The sequence below is a fragment of the Spodoptera frugiperda genome, chromosome 28 (assembly GCF_023101765.2).
Source record: "Spodoptera frugiperda isolate SF20-4 chromosome 28, AGI-APGP_CSIRO_Sfru_2.0, whole genome shotgun sequence".
NCBI classification, from domain to species: domain Eukaryota; kingdom Metazoa; phylum Arthropoda; class Insecta; order Lepidoptera; family Noctuidae; genus Spodoptera; species Spodoptera frugiperda.
In genome coordinates this window covers 13551127-13570834 of record NC_064239.1, presented here as the reverse complement: position 1 = coordinate 13570834, position 19708 = coordinate 13551127, and the positions used below count along the sequence as shown (strand labels likewise).

Genomic DNA, 19708 nt, shown 5'->3' with positions numbered 1-19708 from the left:
CATTAATGTAACAATTCCTTCCTGTTCACTATATGATGAGTATGTACTTACTATACTACGAGTATATTCTACGTAATATAATTTAATAATTTGTTATCACTGCCGCTGCCTTGTTGGTCAAGTGGTCAGAAGGATCTCGCAAAGAATTATTTGGTATTTAGCGTGTTTTTAAAAGTTTTTAGTTATGTATGGTGAATGACATTTACCTCGCCCCTATCACAAGGGACTTATAAAATGGGTTTAAAGAATTTCAATGGAAAAGCCACCACATAATACTTTTTAGTAGATATTCTTGTATTTTAGCTATCTATATCTTAACTACTTAGTATGCCAAGGAGCTATTGTACCTGTGTTTACAAATAAGTTGTAAATGATCCCGACAGTTCTTAAAATGTAATAATGTTACAAACCTTTTATTAGCAGATGCTACTATAAATCCTGACCTCATGGAGTTGTTGGGCCATAATGAAGACAATGCCAGAGACCAGCTATACATCTATCATGACACATTTTTTCCACAACAATGTAAAACGTCAAAGTAACCTTTAGCGTCCGCCATTTTTTGTATCTGTAGCACGTGCACAGGTGTTCAAAATGTCGGCGTTTGACCACAATGGCGCCAAAAATAAAACTGTTAACAGAAATAACAGAACATAGAAAAAAGCGACAACATTATTGGCTCGCGAGCAGATGCAGTAACAGATATTTCATTATTAAAAACTCTTTAAGTTGTCACGTTTTTCTAAATAGCGACTGATTATTTTACACAATGCTACAGTTGCAGTAAGTAAAGCTGGGCAAGTTTTCCTTGAATTATAATATTGTCGGTCGCTGTTGCAGGAAAAAATGTGGCGAGTCGCGCCCCCTTTTAATTTTTGTCGATTGAAAGGTATGTTGACATGACATATTGTACCGGTGATCTATTTGTATACGTATGTAGGTACCCAATATTAGGAGTTTCATTTAAAACCTGCTTAGTTACCTGTTACGTAAGTAGGTTTACTAAAACTAACAACTCTTGCAATTTTTCCATTATAGGTATTCTTAGTCGTTGCATACACTATGCTATAAGTATACTATCATCATCATCATCATATCAGCCACGAGACGTCCACTGCTGACCATATGCCTTCCAGACTTCCAGATAGACCGGTTGGAAGCGACCTGCATCCAGCTCCCAAGTATACTATGCAATTTATAAGACTCTTATAAAAATACATCGACATTGCAAATATACCAAAGGTTAAAACTCCAGCGCCAGTTATCGAGGGAATGGTTGTATACCGCATGTTATGTTGGTCAACACGGCATCGCATGTAATTGCTTTAGTTTGTATGGGTAGTTCTTCGAAATTCGATTCTTCGACTGATTCATATGGCCAAAATTTTATTCCACTTTAAGATCTGTAACACGTGTTCATATGAAAATAGGTATACCAAATAACGTATATTCGAATGAGGGACTCGTTTTTAAAAAATAGTTTTCGAGATATCGACGTTCGAATATTTTCTGCCCAGATGAATCAGAAATTGTTACAGATGAATCTGTTTAACAATTGAAAATTGTATGTAAATGAGCTCTGTATCACTACTTTACAAAATTTCGCAACAGAGTAACTGCATCTACTTTCTGTTTAGTTAAACATTACTGATAACGAATATAATCACCAAAAGTCTCCTACACGTCAGGTTTTTTTTTTTTTTATTAATGTAAACGTATGGTATACGCCCAAATTAAATACGATTCGAACCATTTTAGTTTCTTACTGAGGGTAGATACTAAAATAAATGTCCATAATCGTTTATTACGATTGTCACTTGTCATTTAACTCTTTTCCGTGAGCTGTTCTCGGTGAATTCGAGTAGCTTTTTACTTTTTTTTAGTTCAAAATGGCTAAAATCGCTAAACGTACTTGTGTTAATTCTGCAGATTCATTTTGTTTTATATGTGGCTCGTTTACAACTTCTACACAAAGAAGAGTAATCAGTGAAAATGTTAAGATGTTATACGAGAGTTATTTTGGTTTTACTATCGGTCACCAAGACAAAGAATGGGCACCTCACCGATGTTGTGTTACGTGTATTGCAAATTTAAGTAACTGGATGAATGGAAAGCGTTCTTCAATGCCATTTGCTGTCCCAATGATCTGGCATGAGCCTACTAGCCATGATGTGGACTGTTACTTCTGCTTAACAAATGTCGTGGGCTTTTCAAGAAAAAAATCGTTAAAAATCCATTTCCTGCATTCTCATTTGGATTTTTTCCCGCAAAACTTAGGAGCTGTGAGTGATGAACAGGGGGAAAGGTTCCATCAGGACATCATTACTATGAAACAACGATACCAAGGTCGATGGGATCCAGGGATGTTGGGAGATCATTGTTGGTTCCTCATGAGAGAAACTGACCTTGATTATAAAAGAAAATCGCCATAAAAATCCACCTGAACCTTTGGTTTTGGCTTTTTACTATAGATTTGGTCAGGTTTATTGTAATTAATTAAAAAATATTTGTGATTAATTATTTTTTTTTAATTTTTACATTACCAAACCACAAAATAGCCCTGAAAATAGTAAAAAAAAGAATGTACAATAACAGAAAATCCTGACGTGATGGAAAAATTTGGGCATCAGATTTGGCTTTAGCGATATCGGTTTAACCAGAATATAGTACTCAGCTTTATGTTGCGCTCCATACCCATTTTTTTGTAGAGTAGTGTAATTTATTTTAATTTCAGGTTCTTTTAATTTCTTTTTAGCATACCATTTTCGAGTACTTTCACAGACACAGAGAAGTCACGAGCATTCATCATCACGCTTGCTCAGGGCGGATTAGCAATTTCAGACTCATATTAATTACATTCCTCAAAAAAAAAGTTTTTAAATTATAGCTATAACCTTTATAGCTAAGTTAATTTAAAAATAAGACTAGTAAAAAAATGTACAACGAAATCAATAATTTATTTTATGATTCATATGCGGTTTTGACCATACGAATCAGGCACAGATAAATCAGGATTTTGCTTACAATCATGCATAACTCATGGTATATACAGACTTCATTTTTGTCATTTTTCTACATGAATGTATAACCAAAAAGCATCACACGAAACATAGATTGAAGTTTTAAAACTGTAAAGTAAATTTTATAAAATAGGCATTGTAATCAGGATGCTATGTAAACCAAACACAGATGAATCAAATATTTACTTTAGTAACACCTGGATCTAAGCCATACAGCCGCACGTCCGCCTCCTAGATTGTCCGTTGCACGCCTGGTTTCCCTCCGCACAGGAAGCCAGACTCTCATTATTAATACCCGACCAAGTATGGTCATTCGCAGCTTACGCCATATTAATCAGTATTATACGCCGGACACTTCTTATTTATTTATTTATAATCATACTAACATAGTTATAACGAATGCATTTTTTTTTTGAAGAGGACAACTCATCTCCTTTCGATGTAATTATAATTTATATTGAAGTATCAAAGGGAAAATGCGAAATCGACTACTTTGTTCCGGAAAATGGCAAACGGACACGCCATATGAATCAGAAGAACAAGCTTTAAAAAAATATTATGTACCTAGACTGCAATTATTTAAAAAATATTATTTGTCCTAGTAACTGAGATAGCTAAACTATACTAAAAAAAATATTACATGCCGTTTTGTTAGTTGGTTTCAAAAATATTCCCATAGACATCGAAAATTTTGTCTCTGAAGAACTACCCGTATACAACACGGACACTTTTAATGATAACTTCACTTTGTACGACGGAGAAACGTTTTGGACCATTTACTTTGACATTATATTGTTCTCTGTTTATTTATTTACTTAGCATTTAGAACATAATATCTTAACATAAATACAGTTGCATCTTTAGGTTTTTCCAAAACGAAATGGTACGATTCTAAACAGAAAGTTAAGTTTCGATATAAAAGAACTCAGTTATTTAATCGTTACTTAACCCAGTCATTAGCAATTGGTTTCAATACAAAATCATTACTAAATAAAAGTTTAAGTAATCCTTAAATGTCTGTGAGTGCGGCAGTTAGATAATCTGATGTGTTTTTGATTGATTCTTGTGCATATGAAAGTGACAGCAAGTTCAGCAACTATTACAAACTACAGAAGTTCGATAACTAGTCTACTTCCAGAGTTCACCCTCTAAAGCCCATTACCGCCATAATTCCACCACCACCCCTTCACCGCTCGATTTCTCCCAATTTGTAAAACAAGCCCTCAAATCGCCATAAACGAGATTGCTACATACCAACTTTTTCAACATCTGTCGCGGCACGGCCCCGTGTCCATTCTGCCAATTTTTTTCTTTTTTTTACCGCGCTCCTTTTGCAGTCTCGATCGGATTTGTCTCCGGGGGGTCGGATTGTACCGCTAACGATTGCTTGCGAGCACTGTTGAGGTTGGTGCACGTTCTCGCTCTTTGATTGTCCGAATGTGACGGATTTGCGATTTTAACGCTATTCAGGAAATGGCATTTGAGCAAAGCGGATTAGAGAAAGGACCCGACAATGGCCGGTGTGGATTACAAACTTGTGAACAAATATTATTGAGAACTTTATTCCTAGTTTGGACATCATTTAAAATGTGTTTTTTGTATTGTTTTTTTTATTTGTAGTGTTTGTTATTAGTCATCTGTCAGTCATATTCACGATGTTTTAGTTGATGTAATAACTTTTATCTTGTTGGGTTTTATCGCTTAATTGTGTCCATTAAATCCCAGAGGAGCCAAAGAGTCACAAAAGAGTGCCGATTTATTTATCAATAAAATTCTTATTATAATAAATTCTACGTACAAAAGTGTAGACGTGAGAATAATATTTGGAAGCTTTCTCAAGAGTGAAGCAAAGCAAACAAGCCTCCAGAGAGTACCGACGACATCAATTGTTAAATAAATCATCTGCCCACATTCTTACTTGTATCCGATTTAATTAAGTCGTTTGCGACACGTGAGGCTGAATGGAAGCGCGCCTTGGCATTGTGTGCGACTAGTGTCGCATTGTTGCCAACCAGTGGGAGGTTGGCCCGGTTTCCGAACGCACCTGTCCACGTCACGGGGATTCGAAATTCAAATTTAAAATTGGAACGCTAAAGTTGATATTGGTTTAGTATGGACGATTGGCGTGGGTCTTCAGAGGAAAGGCGAATAACATGCTTAGCTTATGTTACAACATGTGACGGGTTCATTATATGAATTGCAGAGTGCAAATTACGTTTCATATCGTCAAAAATTAAGAAACTTAATTTGTTAAACATTTTAATTTGATAGATAATCATCATCAAATGAATGAAATAAAGACTTGCTTAGTTATTGAAACCTAAAAGAAACTTTATCAGAACTGCAGAGCATCTTTCGTGAGATCCAATTTTGAATAATTCTAAGTATGTACTTTACTGTGATCACACAAGTAGTGTAAGTACTAAATATTCTATAGTATATTTCACGTTTAATAAAGATACAATAAGAGCCACGAAAACAAAACAAGTCTACTTACTATCATCACTTTCAAAGAGTGACGTCAAATCCCGTAGCAGAACACAAGTATAACAGCCATCCGAGCGCCGACACCGCGTTAGAAGTATTGTAGAAGTGTAACAATACAGAAATAATTGATCGTCACGTCGTCGCATGCAGATGTCGGTGCACCCTTTATACGGCATAAGACAATTTTATTATCATCCTATGTATAACAACTAACAACTGACTTAACGAGCGCCACAAGATGGGTGACACAAACCTTTTCACGTATTTTGTGTTTAGATACAATTTCTGGGAATATTGAAATGTAATTAAATCTGTAGATATAGAGTGTTTATTTTCATTGTTGAATCATTGTGTTTTTAACAGGATCTTCTTATTGTTAAGCTTGTTAAGCTAGTGTGTTTATATTGAAAGGTATGCTCTTTCGATTAGTAGGTAGCTAGAATTTGTTCATTTATGTCTTGACTCCTGCTAGGTCCTTGCTATCTAGGTCCTCCTTTAGGTGCAGATGGTGGCCACCGGGGAGGTTTTAGTGCGGTAAAAATCCCACACTCCCTAGTTTTGTCCCCAAAAAGCTAGGCGCCTTTTGAAGGTTTCCACCCGTCAACAAAAAAAAAGGTCCTTGCTATCTAGACTGCCTAAATATAGAGTTCATTCATTTTAATGATTTATATTTTAACAGAAGAAGAAATTTCGTGACTACTAGGGTTGATTTTGTTTTAGAAGCTTTCCAATCAGACTACTTAGGCACACAAAGCGATCTTATCAAGGATTTCACATCATCATCATAAACAGTCTATAAGTCGCCACTGTTGATAAAAGGCCTCTCCTCAAACAGAGAAAGTTTAAGCATTAATCACGACGCTTGCTCATTGCGGATTGACGATATCAAACTTATAATTAGAAATTATAAGCCCAGGTTTCCCCATGATGTTTTCCTTCTCCGTTAATCAGTGCTGTCTAAATAATCTTTATCAAGGATTTAGTAACATGTATTTAATTCTCAACTCAATTGCATATTTAATCTTCAATTCATCAATGTACAACATACAACAACATTTACTAATCAATCCTTAAGCTAACAAAAACTGGCGACTTGCTTCACAATCGAATAAAGTAGAAATATTGTCAGTACAGTAATCTATCATCATGTTAATAAAGAGCCTTCCATTCCATCCACAACATGCCAACATCCTGATACTGAGTGTCTTACAACAGTTTACAACACAATTGGATGCACAACACAAAAGTTTCAAGTAACGGTAGCGTTCCCGCCGAGTCAATGACAGATGCCTCCATCATGATGGATTGTTTTGGGTCTGTTAGTCTATGGTACAATAGTGGCATCCGTACATTCAGCCAGTTACAACCACCACTTACTTGGAAACTAGTTTACATGTCAATTGGGTAATTTAAGTTTAGCATCAGGTTTTGGTAAGGTATTCTGTGGAAACCTGGCAGGGTTTTTGAACTGTTTTTACTGCAGTGTGTTTTAGTAGGCTAGGAATGTTAACGGTGTTTGTATGTGTTGTTGAATACTATGAATTTTGTCACGTGTACCTAATAGATATTCTATAGCGAACGAACAATATAACCTACTTTCATAATAGTGTTTGCAAGAGACAAGATACATATATGACAAACACAAATTGTTCGTCTTGATTGAGGAGTAATAAGTATGTGTAGTTGTAAGTTTGTAAACTCACTTAGAACATTATTTAAATAAAAATGTAAAGTACAGCTACCTATAAAGTGTTCCTCATGAATTTAATTGAACTGCACAGTAAACAACGTCTTCTACTGTCTATCTACAATACTTCTACTATTTTTATCTCTGTTTACACAACAAGTCCACATCGATGCTGCTCAAAAAATATACAAATCTCGTAACAAAAACAAAATCCGCTGGGACAATGGCACTCATCATTACGAAAACATTAACGCACGTCGGCCTGCGGGGCGCCAATTATTTTTACTTGCAACCCCATCACGCGGTTATTATTCGCACTGGCAACACTTACACTCGTTCATCATCGGTCAGTCGCGTGCCTCCCTGCGTCGCACGCGACTCCATGGGAGCTGAGCTTTTTAAAAACACTGTTTTATATTAAATATTGTCTCGTCTGTTTGTTTATTGTTCAGCGATCTGTTTTGATTCAGCCGAGGAGTTTGTGGTTATACTATCCATTAGAGAAACTGTTCTCCCGATCGAGTAGGTTTTTCTCTGAATTTACTACTTACAACAGTTTGTCCGATAGTTTTCTGAAGCGAACTCCTTCCAAGCTGCCTCAAAGTACTTACCTATACAGTTAATGGGAACTCTCAAAACTAAAGTTCTTTCCATCCTTCATCATTTACAACAACAACAAAAAAAGCAAAGCCAAACTTAGATTTGCTCTCCAAAGTAGGTAAGTATTTAGTAGGTCTGTACTTACACTGTATTTCAAACATGTATATTTTGAATTTGCTTCCATCGAACCATAGAACTCACATTCTCATGAGTGTTCCTGTGATACTCATTCCTTATTCCACCGTTAATCTTTAATTCTCACACTTCCGCCTGTCCAACTTCGCAATGACTCTCCATTCTGAAGTTAGTTCTTAAGTACTCTTCTCTCAGGACACCCACCACTTCAAAATTCCGGCACCATTCTTCATCCCCAGTTTAAAACATACGTTAGAGAAATGAAACACAATTCCCACTGCATATTGATTTAAATCTCTAAAAGATTTTCTCATACTTATTAGTAAGACTGCACTCAGAAATCAGTGAACTTACATAAACTTAAGCAATGAATGCGCGCCGGATCACCGGAGCGCGCGAACTTGCACAAAGGCCGCCATGTTTAACAAATAACCTTAATCTGGAATTCGCGCCATTGTCACACCCTGTTTACGGCGTCCGGCCGATTAAGCAGCCAATATTCCCGCCCATTGTACGCTCACCAGATTCGCCACTCAATCATAATAACATTTGTGGGAATAAACTCGATTTCTGCATTTTTCTAATTGTGAGAACGTATTTTTTATTCGTAATTGGTTTTCGACAGATGTTAATGAATTCAATTTTCAATCAGTAATTGATATTGCGCCGGCGCCATTGTTCTGGGTTCACTGTTGCAATTATTCGCGAAGAAACTTTCACTGTAATAACGGTACACACTGTTATTATAAATTGTTAGCCGCTTGTTAGACGTTTCTTTAGATTTTACAAATTGAAACAGAATTATGACACGTCATGAGATATTTTTGTATGAATAGCCGCGGAACGGATAAGTGTAATTTTATGCTAACGAACGATATTATATTTTTACGTATCTAGATAGGTACCAATTTATCATTCGCAACTGAGAAGCAAATATTTACTTATACTTATTTTCATAATAACGAATGAAAGTGCAAATTCACCGCAGTCTAATTATTGAAACATCCGGGTGATTTGACTATAAAAAACATGTTTGGAATATAATATTGAAGCTCAACGTATACTGTTTATGTTTTCGCTCTAAAGGGTAACTCACAAAGCCACACCGCACACCGCCTTTAGTCATCGAACGTATCAAATTAGCGTCAAAATCCTAAACAAACGGTCGATTGTTCTGAATATTGCTAATCCCTGCATAATACAAAAATAAACTATAGCAAAATAGGAAAACATTGCGTTGGAATTGACTGTGTTTGTGCAACGGTGTCGGTTACCGTGCGAGGGGCCGCCCGAGGGCAGTGCTGCCAACCTCTCGGGGAAAACAATTAAAAGTATAAAAGAAGGCTGGCTGGTGCCCGCGGCGCGGCTGTGGGAATGCACCCATTGTTTCTGATCTCATTGGTGTTCACACGGCGCGCGGCAGACAGCCGGTGTCGAACCAAAACAATGCGATGTCGATTCGCGACCCAATCGGCCTCCACATATGGCGGTTTTGTTCCACTCCCGATACATGCTCACTGAGCTGAGAGTATTCCACCTCCGGGAGTTTGCCTTGCTAATCATTTGTGGCGTGACACAATAAAACAATGATGTATGGGTTCGCTGTAATTGAACTTTCGAAAGTATTCGACCGAATGGAAAATATGTTTTATTACTGAACTAACTAAATAAACAGCATCAGGCTCTGCCATCAGGTCTAGTGGCGTCTATCACACAGTGTATTAGAAAATCAAGCGACCATATGCTACACAGTGTAATAAAACAACATTCTGAACAGAAATACGTTTAATTGGCAGCGCCAGGATTAACGAATTATGTCGCTACGAAGTACTACGAGATTCGTAGCGCGGCGTAGCACTATAGTAAACTCTGTAAATACTAGATTATCGATACTACTGAGAGTTTAGCGTTAAGTATGGTGTTTCAAACGTTGCCCATAAGAATCTTGAATCAGGCCATATGTTAAGTCTAGAATGTTTTATTTGACTGCTGACCCAAAGGAGGGTGATGTTTTATAATCACAATCAAGTACAACCCCTTCAAATGTTAACAGACGACGATACGTTACGCCAAATAATGTGATAAACCATGAAACAGTTATCAATCCACCCCGGAAAAGACACCTCCTCAAGTAAACATTATCTACTCGATGAACGACCCTCGAGCGATCTCAATTTGCATACAACTGTCCGGTGCGGAACCTGATCGCGCGTATCGCACGTATTGCGCGCTGTAGAGAGGGCGCGCGTGCCGAATCGCGCGCGCGACATACTTCACCCATCCCCAACTCCCACAAGAGGTTAATTGACGCACGTGTTTAAAACTCCCATTGTTTGATAGATAAACGTGAAAATAGTGTTCGAGAGCACTTTGACAACTCCTTTGAACTGTCAATCTGACAGATTCGTTTTTTTTATCTTTTTTCGTAAACACCTGTAGGGTTGGTGAACTTTGGTTTGGCAGTTTGTTTTTTACTAGGTACCTATTAGGCATTGTGGTGGACGCTGTTATTTAGATTAATCCGATATCTAGGTAGAGGATTTCTTGCTAGATGCAATATTCTTCCACATTTACTAGGTGCAAATCAACTAACTATCGAAACTTGGGCAGGTCGCCCCATGACTACACTCCCAGCCCTGGTATATTATGTGATCTAGAACTGACGGTGCCTACCGAAGTATTCAGGTAAAAGTTCTAAGTCTCTAGTTTATAGAAAAAAAGTAACTACCTTTTGACCCCAATCCGAAGATAATGACTTATCTCACTAAAAATTAAAGAAGCACTACTTGAAACCATTAAGTGAAAAACTAATAAATATAAAAAAGTACAAAAGGATAAAATTAAAAAATACCTAACACAAGATTTTCTTTATCACAACGAAAATATTATTCCAGTTAAAATACTGTTACCACTACTGCCATCTTGTGTTGAATAGTCATACCAAAATTCTTGAGAGTAATCTTGTTACGAAGAATTCAGGGAAGAAGCGCCATCTCGCGACGAATAGCTGTACTAAAAAAATACCACCTGACCAAAACTTCTACGAAAAGCTGTTTAAAATAGGTTATTTAAAATAAGTTATTGTTAAAAACGGAATGTTTATAATATAACATAAATACGTATTGATTCTGCACTGTACAAAACGTAATTAATAAAGATAAGTACGTAGATAATAACGCAGTTCAAATCTTACAGAAATAATAATATCTGCAAATAAAATAAGCACCACCAATGTCTAGTTTTTCCGTCGCAATATTTTCTTAGAAATGTCACCCGTGAGTCTGCAAACAAGCAACATGATCACCCGTAATCTGCGAAAGTAAGTACCCAATTTTTATCCTATAACTTGACCTCTACCTGCGAACAAAATATTCCACTAAGGAGTTCAATATAAACTGGTTATATCTGCGGTCAAGTTACGAATTACGGCCGACAGAGGGCCGGGCAAATATTTGATGTCCGTAATTGTCATACGAGAAGAAAATATCCTTTTACTGCGTCCCTTGTGTGTAAAAGTTTACTAGCAGTGAAAAAAGATATGCCGCCGTGTTTTTATATTAGATGCTATGGTTATTAAATTCGTACCTTACTGTAAGGGGGCTTATGAAAGCGAAATATTTTAAAATATTGTTTTGTTGCTATTGGCTTGAGATATCGTAATGGAATTATTAATTGTCTTATTTTTTTTTTCTATTTAAAGGCGTTGCCCCACATTTGTTTTTCCTGTGTCGTGGGTGCGTTTACAAACATACAAATTCACATACACATGACATCTAGACCCGAAACAACAATGTATGGATCACACAAAGAGTTGCTTCGTGCAGGAATCGAACCCGCTACACGTTGCGCGGCAGCCAGTTGCCCAGCCACCGCACCAACCGTGCAGTCATTGGTGATCATCAGTAATTGTTGTCGTTTGTTTATTCACGCGCAACTACTGAGCAAAGGACCTCGATTCGTGGATAGGGCAAACGTACTAACTAGGTATTGGTATCCCGTGAGTAGCACAGAGTCAGAGAGTTAAATGCAAACTTTTTGTACAACCACTTCCCTTATACTTAGACTCTTTGGTGACCACACTGATTTCAAATATAAACTGTTTATGTCATTAACGTATTTTTAATATAAAGTTCGTGTTTTTTTGCTTTATCAAAAAGCTAATAAGTTAATTAGCCGTTACATATTCAACGATAAACATTCACAATGAATATCCACAAGCTGTTCGATTACAAAGAGTACGTGAATGTGAACGGGATGATGTTCACCGACGAGCTGATATGTTTGCTGCAGAACTCCTTGACTCTGCTGCAAGTGGAGAATCACTTCCTGAACATGCAGTACTGGGGCCAAATATACGCCGTGGACAATGACTACCACATCGCTGTGGGCATCAACGCAGACGCCGTGGCCGACAGAAAGTATTTTTACACCACAGACTTCAAATTCTGGGGCCTCTTACCCAAATCGAAGAAGAAATATAAGCAGCTAAGTTTGCTTACCTCATTCCCATTTAGAGGCGAACCATCTATGAAGACGAAAGTGTTGGATGAAGCGTTAGAGGAGAACCACCCCGACAGGTGCACGATCATGAAAGAAGAGAGTCGCCTGGCTGCCACGATCAGCATCATATCGGAGGAAGCCGAGGTATGTGCTCGAGGGCAGCTGATCAAGCAGCCGAGTGGCACAGTCGTGCTGAACCCGAACTTCTACGGCCTGACAGCAGCAGAAGCAAAGCAACTCAAGTCCTACCTCCACATCAGACCAGCTCAGCAACGCTGGAACACAAACCTGCTCACAAGACAAGACTACAACTACAGCATGGATTTCCTCGATTCTATAGACCAAGATATTCCAAGTGGCTGCTGGAATCTGTCGATAGAACAAGCAGGATCCATGGTGTATTTGAAAAGCCTGTACTGGCCCGGAATGATGTATTTCCATAAAGTTAGAACAGCTGACGCTGGTTTCCTCTACGTCGGCAACGGACGCAAAAATTTAGATGTACCTTTCCTACTTTAGTTTGTTTATGTTTTAATTTAAATTTTGTTCACATTATGAGTAAATGTTAAAATGTGCTATTTTACACATATCAGCATTTTCAATACCTTTCAGATGATACAATTCATACACAACAAATTTCATGCTAAAGCATAATTCATTTTCTCGTTTCGTATGTCCCCATCGTAAAATTTACAGAGCGCCATCTAGTAAGACCCTAACAAACTTCTTTAACTTCCATCACAGTATTCACTATAAATAACAGTTTAACAGCTCCAGTGATATTGAAAAAATGTGTTCTCCAACCAACCTCCAAGGGCAGTCTTCCGTACTTCCATAGACAGTCAACATCCCTTTTTTACTTTTATTATAAGCTTTCCTGCCAATTAAATTCCAATAAGATTTATTACAAAGAGACCAAAAAAGACAATAAAATTAGACGTTTTGAATTCGAAATATAGCTGTGAATGGACTTTATACTATTCTACCTTGCCTGCCTACCCCTCTGGCCTCTGTGTAACAAGGTTGTAGTTATAGGTGACCATAAACAATCTGACCACAGCTACTCACAGAGTTGCCACCATTTGCCGCGCTCAGCATGAGTTTTGCTAAATTCGAAATTAGAATATTCACTCATCGACGTCGTTAAGTTTTACAAGTACGTAGTTTTTACTGTATTTTAATGAAATATTATTTTTCTAGTTATCACTGACGATAAAAACTCATTTGTTCTGAGAAAAACTAGCAACATCGACATACGTCACAGTCCCTCCCTCTCCGTTCCGTTTTTCATTCGGTCGGTCGTTTCACATCACCTGTCGAAAAATCCTTGGCGCCTATTATAACCGGCTTTCATCATTTTCATATTTTTAATTTCAAAGGGACACCACATTCTTTACCTTCTCGTATTATAAAAATGGCTACAGACAGCGTCAATATAACTGAAGACGCTGAAATGGCGGAATGTGATGGAGATAAAGTTGTGACGATGATGGATGTATTGCAAGAACAACAGGATTTCGAAGAAGATGCCAACGCTGTGCTTGGAGCTTCCGATGATAAAAACTGCACTTATTCCAAGGTATAAAATCCCATTGACTTGAACCATACAATTTCACAAACATGGCGTTGCCAAATAATTGACGTTGCAACGGAATTTTATCTCATAATTTCGCCGAAACTCCTATTAGATATACCTTGATTGCCTTGTTATGTTTTATGTTAAACCCGCTACAGTAAAACACCCAAATCTAGAGAAAAAATCTACAAAATGTCGACCATATGAGTGCAATATGTTCAGAGTACAAAGAAACTCAGCTGTATGATTTGCATACACTGTCTTCATCCATATTGATTCAAGGTGTTCTAGTTTGCTACAAACCCTTGCAATATCCAATAAGACTGTCCTAAGACTAAGGCATTTAGCTCTAACTTTCCTTCAAGTAGGAACATGTTTTATCAATGTATGAGTTAAGATTTAACCATTGTTATGTGTGCAAAGGTTTCTGAATGCCATTATTTAAAAAGATCTCACAGTTTCTTATTGGTTTATCCAACAGGTTATATCTTATTTACTTTCTAAAACAAGTTATTAAATAGGTCACAATGTTGTGAGTGTTAATAATATGCAGGATAGTAAAATACTTCCAGGCTTAAGAATTTAATTAAGTTTTAAGGCCATGTATGTTACTCTTTACACATGTTCCTAAATATTGTTCTTTACTCTTGTTGGTTCCTAGGATATTTAGGGTTTATATTAAACCCTAAATATCCTAGGAACCATTTTTCTTGAAGGGCTTAAAGAATGCTATTTGTTTCATACTTTCTGCATAGGTACTTAGCCATGTAGTTAGTAATTACTATGTTTTTATCTCTACAATCATATTTGTTTCATGTTCCAGGGTTACATCAAAAGACAAGCCCTGTATGCCTGCCTCACATGCTGCACTGAAGCTAAAACAGACCCCACAAAGAGAGCTGGTGTGTGCCTTGCTTGCAGCTTGAATTGCCATGAAAACCATGAACTCATTGAGCTCTACACCAAAAGAAACTTTAAATGTGATTGCGGAAACCCCAAGTTTAACTCCCACCCTTGCCAATTTACTTCTGACAAAACTGATCTTAATGAAGAAAACATTTACAACCAGAACTTTAGTGGACTCTACTGCACTTGCCAGCGGCCTTACCCGGACCCTGAGGCAACCACTGAAGATGACATGATCCAGTGTATTATCTGTGAGGACTGGCTCCATTCTGAACATCTAGAAACTGTTGTCCCTGCCAATGACCAATACTCTGAAATGATTTGTAAAAGTTGCATGGAGAAGAATGAGTTCCTACATGATTACAGTTCATTTGCAGTTAATGTAGAGACTGCAGATGTGGATATTTTAACTGTGAATGGTGATGCTAAATCTACTGACAATAATAGCCTTTGTAATGGTGACAATGCTGATAAAACTGAAACTCAAATTAGTAATGTTACTACCACAAATGGAGACACTGAAAGTATTACTGAAACTAAACAGGATAATTTAGGTAATGTTGAATCTACAGAAACAACAGATGAAAAGACTGATAATGTAAATGAACCTGATAAAATGGATGTTGAAAAAAGTGAAGAAGATGCACAAAAAATTGAATCCACTGAAGCAGTTGTGAAAGATGACTCTTTGAAGGAACAGCCTAACAGTAAGCTAGAAGAAGAAAAAACTGAATCTGGTTTAAGTGATGAAACAACCAAGGAACAGGCAGAAACTGAAGAAAAAGATCAAAGTAAGGATGATCAGGATAAAACAGAGCAACAACTTTTAGATGATCTCAGTTCACTAACTGACGCCAATCCAACAGTAGAACAAGAAAAGGAAACTACAGAAAATAAATGTGATGGTAATGCGGAGCAATCTGAAGACAGCAAGGAAACTAAACCTGAAGAGCTGCCCAAAGAAAATGAAGGTAATACAGTTGATGAAAGTGAAGTTGAAGTCCCTGATACATCACAATCTGAACAAGATACTAAAGAAAAAACGAATGATGACAAGGATGTTTCTGAGACAATGAAAACTGAAGATATAACTGAACCCAGTGATAAAACTAGTCCTAACAATGAAATAGATGACATCACAATTAAAGATGATTCTGCCAATGATACTAAAATTAATTCAGATGATAAAACATCTGATAACATTGACGAAAATGGTACTACTAGTAAAACTGAATTGAATGGAAGTGATGATAAAGTTGACAAAGAATCTCCAGCTGATATTAGTGAGAATTCTGAAGAAAAAATTGGGGAAGACAAAGATAGTAATATGGAAACTGTGGACAACAATGAAAATGATAACAAAAATGAAGAAAATACTAAGGAACATAAACGGAAACTAAGCACAGATTTGACAAGTGTTTCACCGAAAAAAGCTAAATTGGAATGCATGAGACCCAAGGGTGTGAAAAAGATTCACAAGGGTGCTACATTCTGGCCTTCTAACTTCCGCCAAAAGTTGTGTACCTGTAATGAATGTCTGTCTATGTACAAAGACCTAAAAGTACTGTTTCTTACTGACTTGGAGGACACTGTTTTCGCATATGAAAGTTTGGGTAAGGAGAAAGCAGCAGGAGGAGCCTCACAGTATGAGAAAGGTCTGGAAGCATTGTCATCATTAGACAGAATACAACAAATTAATGCCCTCACAGAGTACAATAACATGAGAGACAAGTTGCTTGACTTCCTCAAGAGTTTCAAAGACAGGAAGGAAATTGTAAAGGAGGAAGACATTAAGGCATTCTTCGCCGGAATGAAACCGCGACGTGAACCTGACGGCGTTTACTTCTGCAGATAAAATTAGTGTTAAGGATTATTTTGTATGTTTTTAATTTGTGATTCTGTGACCGCATTCCTCTTTAGTAATGTTATGCGAGATTGATGGTTATTGAATTCTCAATATATTCAATTTTGTGATAATTTTGAAGATTTATTTATCCTATCCAACATCATGAACACGCTTTTACCTTACATTGCTTCTGAGGAAAACTCATTTCTTGATAGGTACCTGGTAGATACGAAGTCTCGAGTTCGATTTACTGGCAAAAGCCAAAATTGCTTTTGTATTTCGATCAATGAAGGGAGAAATGCTATTAATAACGGTATAAGAACTCTGGCTTAATTCCGGCAATGTACGCAGCAGTGAACTTATTTAAGACGCGTAAACATACGCCGGTCTCCACCTGCGTGCGGGTTATGTTCAGTATAACTGAATAATGCAAGAACGCAGTTCGCTACGTGCAGCCCATTGTGATAATGTGTGCTGTTACCTACGCCTTCAAGTAATATAAAGGTAAATGATAATAATATGATGTTTGATAATGTATGTAGCAGTTACAAAGTAAGATAAGAAATGAAACCAGATGAATAAGTAAGATAATTAACTTTATTATCGTAAGAGGTTACTGGATGTGCTATAGCAATCACGCGTACAGTATATCGTAGTGTCCGGGGCGATACAGCAGGTGCACCAGTGGCTTCGAGCCCTCGGGGAAGTCGTGCGCTATGACCTGTAATACAAACTCTTATTAATATTGAGAACTAAAATATAGGTACACTACTACAACAATTGTAATAGCAAATACTTTATGCAATAAATTACAAGAAAAACAAAACGAAATTGTCAAAATATAGCACAATAAAATTCATGAATGGGGCAAACATAAATAACCAAGTAAATAGCATCCAAAAACATTCACTGTAACCAAAAAGAGCTAAAATTATAATCCATCAAAATATTTTATACTTATATAAATAATGAAAAAACACAAACTACAATATATTGAAAAGACACCACAAATTATTTTTAATATCATAAAATGGATGATTTATGCTAAACCACATAAGTTAGCCCTGCCATGTGTGATGCATATCTATCTAACTTTACCAGCACCCTTGAAATTTAATTTCTTATTTGCTACAATAAACTATGGCATGAACTAAAAAAAATGTTACAAAATGTTCATACCCCTTCTGCCACTTGGCTAGCTGGTATTTCACACTTTTCATGGCTTGGGCCGGGTTCTGCCTAGCATAAATCATCCTTTTATTAAATTCTAAATCATAACAAATTACTACACCAAAATGTAACAGTAGAGTAAGTACATGCAACTGTGCTCTGCAATAACATCAAGCATGCCATAAAGCCCAACAAGTTCAACTTGCATGTCAACTACATAAAGTCTGAAAAAGTATTACATACTTCTTATTACAAGAAGACTTCTAAGGCAGACAAGTTGTGCTTCTAATCACTTAGGAAGTTATAATTTCTACCTCAATGATGACAAATCCACACTTTCCTTAGTTGCTAAGTTGGTTAGCTAGTAAAAGAATGAATATTTATAATGCAATCTGATGTGTACCTTACTAACCTGACTTCCCTCGCCGCGGTCCATGTATTTCACTCTGACACCAACATTCAGTGCATTGCTCAGTGCTATTATGTGAATATGATCAGACTCCTTGTACATTGGTTCCACTTCCTGAAAACAAGATAAATTCTTATTAGCAAAACTTATTGAAAAATAAAAACATTCATCTTTTATTCTGCTCAACAATAAATAGTGGTAAAAGTAAATTATTCAGATTTCTTTTAAATATAAAAACACCACATACCTGTCTACAGAACTCAGTTACAGTGCGTGGTCCTTCAATGAAGTTCTGATAGAAATCATTCTCTGTCTGCAACTGTCCCGATGTGACAAGACGCAGATACACCACTATGTAGTCCGAGTAGCCCTGTTTGTTGAACTTGTCATGCAACTCGGCTCTCACTGACTCTAGAGAATCTGGTGACCCTCCTGCTTGTTCCCCCACCCGCTGCACCACTTCCATAAACTGAAGTAATAAACTTTACAGTCAATTGTTGTAAGCAATAATTAGTATGTCATGGTATTAGTTATCAAGCCCAACCTTGTCTTTGTAATTACTGCATTAATTAAATAATTTTGTTATCTTCTTGCTCTAATCAGTGTTATAATATGCTACTTTTCTGACAAGAATCTCTCTAAAGTCTTTTGACCAAAACAAACTTAGTCTCATACTGCCACGAAGTTATACTTCTACCCACACATTACTTACAACAACAAAAACACAACTAACCTCTAAAAACAAAAATAAAAAAATCTCACCGTTTCGTAAAAGTCTTCCACTGTGAATTGTGAGAAACCTAAGGCGACAAGAATCTCCTTGGAATTCTTCGCTATTTCATAAAACTTATCGAATTCACTCTTATCCGTCAATAGATGTTCTAAATACGCATATGAGAACGCTCGGAAGAAACAGTTGCCGTCCGGTCGCGTTCTCCTAATATACTTATATTTAGAGGACAAATCTTTTACTTTTAACAGGTACACGGGATCCTCGTTATATTCTTTTTCTAACGACGACAATGCTTCAAGTTCGCCTACAAGCGGTATCGTTTCCGATATCTGCAAAACAAACACAACACAATGTCAAACTTATCTTTAAAGTTAAAGGAAAATAGTGGATTTATTGCACTAACACCATATCATTTTTAATGCTTACCTCTTTCTCTATCTCACGCTGTTGTTTCATAATCAACTCATCTTGATTTATTGAGTTATCTATTAAATTGCCGGCGCAACCGCTACTGCTGGAAGCATCGTCCGCCATTTTTAAATAAAATAAAAACTAAAGTGACATAACACGACAAATAAATGACAATCGAACCTAGCATAGCAAAAACAGTAATGCGTTCAGAAATAATAATTATGTGCA

The 19708-nt window shown here is 36.9% G+C and overlaps 4 protein-coding genes across 5 annotated transcripts in view; 3 read left to right on the top strand and 1 right to left on the bottom strand.

Moving 5' to 3' along the window:
* The window catches only part of LOC118265271 (3-oxoacyl-[acyl-carrier-protein] reductase FabG), a 247171-nt gene that overhangs the window by 173148 nt on the left and 54315 nt on the right, over nucleotides 1-19708 (top strand). The window lies entirely within an intron of this gene.
* LOC118265326 (radial spoke head protein 9 homolog) lies at nucleotides 12016-13016 on the top strand. Its single transcript, XM_035578142.2, has one exon. It carries the CDS (start codon nucleotides 12133-12135, stop codon nucleotides 12946-12948), a length of 816 nt encoding a protein of 271 aa, XP_035434035.1. The 5' UTR covers nucleotides 12016-12132; the 3' UTR covers nucleotides 12949-13016.
* LOC118265343 (putative E3 ubiquitin-protein ligase UBR7) lies at nucleotides 13691-16888 on the top strand. Its single transcript, XM_035578171.2, has 2 exons — nucleotides 13691-14008; nucleotides 14829-16888. The coding sequence occupies exons 1-2, from the start codon at nucleotides 13844-13846 to the stop codon at nucleotides 16764-16766; spliced, it is 2103 nt and encodes a 700-aa protein (XP_035434064.2). The 5' UTR covers nucleotides 13691-13843; the 3' UTR covers nucleotides 16767-16888.
* LOC118265540 (ubiquitin thioesterase otubain-like) lies at nucleotides 17337-19662 on the bottom strand. Of its 2 annotated transcripts, none has more exons than XM_035578465.2 (5): nucleotides 19496-19662; nucleotides 19099-19398; nucleotides 18584-18805; nucleotides 18331-18450; nucleotides 17337-17478 (listed from the first exon to the last, which is right to left on the bottom strand). In XM_035578465.2, exons 1-5 carry the CDS (start codon nucleotides 19601-19603, stop codon nucleotides 17392-17394), a joined length of 837 nt encoding a protein of 278 aa, XP_035434358.1. In that variant the 5' UTR covers nucleotides 19604-19662; the 3' UTR covers nucleotides 17337-17391. The 2 variants fall into 2 exon arrangements, with proteins under 2 accessions (XP_035434358.1, XP_035434359.1); XM_035578466.2 differs by having other exon boundaries at nucleotides 18340-18450.